Source organism: Oryzias melastigma, linkage group LG21 (genome assembly GCF_002922805.2).
Source record: "Oryzias melastigma strain HK-1 linkage group LG21, ASM292280v2, whole genome shotgun sequence".
Classification (NCBI taxonomy): Eukaryota; Metazoa; Chordata; class Actinopteri; order Beloniformes; family Adrianichthyidae; genus Oryzias; species Oryzias melastigma.
This window is the reverse complement of record NC_050532.1, coordinates 15,924,859-15,930,461: the sequence shown is the minus strand read 5'-3', so window position 1 is coordinate 15,930,461 and position 5,603 is coordinate 15,924,859. Positions and strand designations below refer to the sequence as shown.

Genomic DNA, 5,603 nt, shown 5'->3' with positions numbered 1-5,603 from the left:
CAATCTTGGTCTGTTTTGAATTAGTGGCTTGAGATAGATCCAACACTATCAATTCACTTATTTACAAGTAAGTAAATAAAGACACAGTTATGTTGTTTGGTTTCTAGACTGACTCTATCAATCATACTTCAGTTTTATACTATGTTTTTAGAAGTATGCATGAGCACAAACAAACATGGATGACTGGAGTGCTCACCAAAGTAAAATGTACCAATTATGATTCACTTTTAAATACAAAGTGTATATCTAATTACACCTCAGATTGATTTATTTGACTAATATGTGATATGAAAATGTTAAAAATGGAAATTGCACAGCAGACGTAGAATTATATCCTTTTATTTAACTTAATGACCACAGAGTACAATAGACAGCTCTGTTCTGATATTTCTATATTTATTTCATGATAATAAACAAATAAGTCTACAGTTAAACAAACTGCAAGAGCCTATGAGTTCTCTTGTAAACTGAACGCCTAAGATAGAAGATTAAGAAACATAACGATACATATCAATGGCATCTCTGAAGTCACCAGCACATTCTCAGGTTTCCTTACAGAGGTACGGCATGGCTGACAGAGGACCCACCTGAACACTGTCTACTGATAACAGCCGTCTCACCTTCAGCCTGAAACATCAAGCTGCATGAGATACAGTCAGGTGAGTGCTTCCTTCTATTGCTGAGATATACTTTGTTTTTTAAGCTCATTTTACCATCCGTATGCACAAAGCATTCATTTGGACACTGATTCTGTGACAAAAGTATTTACTACTTCAGTCAGTTGTGAGTCAAGTCACGGCTTGTTCATGACACCAAGAACCAGTTTTTTATGTCTTTTTTTGTCCTACGTTGTTGGTTGTCATACAAATGCAAAATAATTTGAATTGTTGCAGATTTTTGAATATTTCTATAATTTTTTGTGCAGCCTCTGAATTCTTTTGTCAACCCAAATTTCCTGCAGATACTCAACTTTGGCTGCACACCATGTGAATCCCTTTGTTGTCATTTTTCCAAAGATTTTGCTGCAACCCAAATGGCCTTATTGTTTATCTTGCCCAAGCATTGAACTAATAGAAAGAGCTAAATGATGACGTTACATTAGTTGCCATGATTTGTGATTTTAGCACATTACTTTTCTTGAGTTCTGGCACCTCTGCCGGCGGGCTAAGTGATCTGTGCTCGAAAAAGGAAGTGGCGTTTTTCTTGGTGGGAAAATCAATCTAAATTTGAAGTTTCCATTCATTCATTCCCCTTTTAAGCCTGGTAATGGGAATTCCAGAGCCTAAATAGCTAATATCAGGTGATGGTGGGGTACAGCCATTATTCCTTTGCAGGGCCACACGGAGACAGTCAACCACACACAATCCCATTCACACCAAAGGACCAAAGAAACCTGTTTCTGGTCTGTGAAAAAAACAAAGCAAAACATGCATACACGGTTTTGCAAAGACAGCAACGACCCAATCACAAAAGTGCTAACCACTACACCACCATGCACGCAAAATCTAGGATTCACTATTTTTGCCACGTTGGCTAGAAGTATATAAAATATGCTTTTTTGCTTATTTTTTTGGCTTTATATATTCAAATGGAACCACAAGAGAACATAGAGTTCACAGAAGGAGACGAGGAGGGTGTGTTCTCAAAGGAAATGCAAGGATAGGAACTTTGACCATTTAGAAATGGACATGTTTAGACCGGGGATCCGCAACATCCCCACTTTTCACCTTCGATTGTGACTCTTTGGCTTTGAAAACAAATGCTACCAATTAAAAAAAAATGATTTATAGTTTTATTTGATTAAGTTTAGTCATTTATCTTACATTTTTGTTGTCTCAGAACCTAAGTAAAATGTGGTAAAAGGTTAAATTTACTCTTAGAGTGATTTGATACTTTTTATTTATACATTTTCTGTTATGTTTTTATGTTTTTTAATAACTGATTTCTACACCAACATTAAAATAATGGATAGTAAAAGCAGAAAAGGGATGAAGGCTCGCCAACGTCCCATTCTTAGAAACATTTTTCTTACATTTTTTTATTCAACTGAATGTGCTGTGGCAGGAGGCTCTTATTGTACACAGATGGCAATTTATTTTGAAAGGATAATGTATGTGCTGTAAAAAAAAATGTTCAAATTGTCAAACAAAGGGAAATAGAACACTTTTATAATTAAATTGTTGTAATTTTTTAAAGCTATAAATATTTTAATAGCCACAAAAACATAAAATCTAAACAGTAAAGTGGGATTTTGGAGCTCATGTTGGGTTTTAGTCTTTAAAAAACCTGGACCAAATTGTTCTTTTAGCATTAAAGTTTGCAGACCTTTGGTTTAGACTAAAAAAAAAAACTTACATTTTAAGTTTTTGAGATGATAAACTCCAAAATCTGTGAAGATTCTCATCCATCCAGGATGGGTCCTTGTAGAAAAAAAGTTTTTTTAAAAAGGTTGAATTTGTTACACCTCTTATCTAGAGTCTTTCTGCCTCATGGACAAAAACATTCTCAACTTATACAGAACACAAGTTACACAATGTAATCACAGGTGACTTCAGCTTCAGACGTAAATGTCAGGAGTCTGTCTGCAGGTGATGGGGATGCTGTAGGTCTGAAGGAAACGAGCGATTCATCTCTGCTGTTCTGATCATCAAAGACGTTTCAATCCTACAATGACTGAAAGGTGAATTCTGTTGAACAGACACAGCTGTCGTTGTGTTTGCTGAACCACTCTTTGTTTATCATATAAGAAAATCAGAAATGATGCGTGAAGGGGAGTACAGAGTTCTCAGACTCCAGATTGACTCCTATAATGATTGTGCGTCATTTTGAAGGAGGTGTGACCCAGTTGAATACATTTTGGAAAACACTCATTCATTTCTGTACATTTTTGGTTTTAAACCATAAAACATTGATCAGATTCTTCATGCTTCTTGACACAAATGATCAATTTGATAAAAACAAGAAAGGAATAGAGCGAAGAAGATGTGAAGCTGTCGTTGACCTAAACGTGTGAGGATTGATGACTTTCTTCTGTTACTTTTCCTGGTTTTAATCATGCTTTGTGTTTATGTTGGGTTTGGTTTTCCCCTCTAACACAAAAAGGTTTCATCTGACAATTATCAACTGTTGTTTTCTATTGTCAATTAACCCTTGGCTTTTTATGAATCCTCTTGTTTTTTCCCACATTTTAGTAATGATTCAGTCTTGAGCTATTTTTTTCTTTTTCATTTTGTCCTGTTAACATTTAATTATAACACAATTGGTGCCAACAGGGCACCTTTGAAAGATGAGATTTTTAATCTCAATCTCAATTCCCTGGTTAAACAAAGATAAAATAAAAAAAGAAAAGTCACATCTCCAGTGTTTGGATCTTACAACGTCCCTCTGATACAGACATATCTAAGTTCAACATTTTCATTACTGGAATGTATTTCTTAACGCTTATTAGCATCAATTGTAAGATAAATAGACCATGTATAAATGCATAGTTTGGGTTTTTAGCAAAATAATTGGTTATAAAAACAAGTATAAGTGTGGAGACAAAAAAGAACTGCTGTACTCAGACAAATTTGTTTCATAATGGAACCCACACATTGATCATCTTCTTGCAAAAAAAACACCACATCTCCAAAAAAGTGTGCCAGGATGTCCCTTAAATGTAGTTTATGTTAAAGATTACGGTGGGTTTAAAACCTTAGAAATTTTAGAAACTTTTAACCTCGGCTTATGGTCCAAAAGAGAGAATACATCGTGTGAGGTCATCTCTGTGAGCAGAAGAGGTCGATGAGAATGTCTGGACAGGTTCAATATCTGAAGAGAAACGGAGAAAAACTAACAATAAGAACAACCAAAAAAAAAAATCAAAGGATACTTTATGAACATGTTAAACCAAACAGGCTACCACCACCGAGTGCTAATGATGGGAAATTAAAACAGCAACGGGAATCCAAAGAAGGTATTAAACTAAAGAAAACTTTTAACAAGTATTATGCAAGTCAAGTAGAAGTAAAACGCCCTAAAAAATTTAAAAAAGAAAAAAACAGAACACGCCTTGTAAATAAAGGAACAAGTAAAATATAGTATTTTGAGAGGGAAAAAAAAACATGTATGCAAACAAATCTAATTAAAAATATATATATTTCTGATTTTTTTGTAGAAACAAGTTAAAAGTAAAGACCTTTTAGTATAAAGTTCAATAAACGTCATGAAAAAGAATGTAAGCAGCAGTTTAAACACACTAAAACTTGAAATGATGACACAAATATGAAGATATTTTCAACTGCTATAATTTCACTAAACATTTATATTTATTTAAAAAAAATCAATTAACAATTTAGCAATAAAAAAACTTTTTTTAAAATAGAGGCAAAAGTGATCTATGCCTACATCAGTAAATCATACTTTGATTAATCGTGACTTGATTGGAAAAATTAAAATAAATGTAATACAATTTGTGAGAAAAATAAAACAAACTAAAATAGATTCTGCTGTCTCCATAAATTCAAGCTTACATGACTAAAAAAGAACATGAATTGTAATACGTAAGCTATTCCGAGATCCCCTATAATAATACTTCCCAAACCAACATGTAGGGAAAAAACCCGCACGTGGCAGTGGGGTTATTCCCAAACAGAAGGTGTCACGCGTGTCTGTGCGCCACAGAGCAGCAGCAGCGGCGGGCCGGTGCTCTGAAGGCCTCTTGTAACTTAATCGATCACCGAGCGGAGAGCAAGGCTGCGCACGATGATGGATGTGTGCGGCTGCCTCGGTCGGCTGTAGTGCTGCTCTGCCGCGCTCTAGAGGACATGGAGGAGGAAGTCACCGTGGATTTCCTAACTGTTGCTGCTCTCTGCCTCATCGGAACGCGCAGCGCTTCGGTGCGCGCTGCAGGAGGCTGCGCGGGAGGGACGAATTCTTCTTCTTCTGCGCGGAGACGTTCCGTCTGGATCAGTGTTCAAGTTGGCGGGATTATAGAAACTCCTCCGTGTTTACAGGTAAATTAAAAACAAATAGATAGGGTGCAGGGGCGCGCTCCCTGAATGCGCGGCTCCTACTTGCTGTTATTCATTGTCGCTGAACTGCAGATGCTGCTGGAGGCGCACGTCCGCGTAAAAGGCAGCAAGGAGCGTCTGTGATGAGGGGAGGGGGGCAGACGGGTGGCTGTACTGCGGGGAACCTGTTGAATTTGCAGCCGTCTGCGCGCTCCAAGCCCCGCAGACATTGCATCCTAAAAATAAACAACACAAACAATCTAACATGTTTAGATGGTTTTTGACCAAAAACTCATTTTATTGTGTCTGTTATGGGACACTTTGGTGGGTTTTCGATTATTTCGATCCGGTTTTCAGAGAGGAGGGGTGGGTTGAATACAGGTTCGACCTTGAGTCACAGCAGCTTTGCTTACCCACGGATTTCTCGTCCCTCGGTTGTTGAAAATAGCTTGGCTGCTCCCTGTCGCTATGGCTAATTCCTTAGGAACCGGTGGATCCAGTTTGATCCATCCCTCCTTTTCTTTCCCTTACCAACTTGTCGAGGCTCTCTCCCCCCTCACTCTCTCTCTCTTCCTGCCTCAGTCGCCGGGCTGCCTCGTCTGCTGGTCGTGG

At 37.4% G+C, this 5,603-nt stretch overlaps 1 protein-coding gene and 1 long non-coding RNA gene across 3 annotated transcripts in view; one reads left to right on the top strand and one right to left on the bottom strand.

The window, feature by feature from the left end:
• Positions 1-3,212: 3,212 nt before the first annotated feature.
• Positions 3,213-4,930, bottom strand: LOC118597915. Its single transcript, XR_004946934.1, has 2 exons — positions 4,823-4,930; positions 3,213-3,810 (listed from the first exon to the last, which is right to left on the bottom strand). It is a non-coding gene; the product is annotated as an uncharacterized LOC118597915 (long non-coding RNA).
• Positions 4,550-5,603, top strand: part of ikzf2 (IKAROS family zinc finger 2) — an 18,486-nt gene continuing 17,432 nt past the window's right edge. Inside the window, exon 1 of one of the 2 annotated variants that reach the window (XM_024287332.2) lies at positions 4,550-4,994. In XM_024287332.2, the coding sequence (XP_024143100.1) occupies positions 4,751-4,994 (244 nt within the window). In that variant the 5' untranslated portion in view covers positions 4,550-4,750. The remainder of the gene's footprint in view (positions 4,995-5,603) is intronic. The other variant, XM_024287334.2, reaches the window with a different exon arrangement.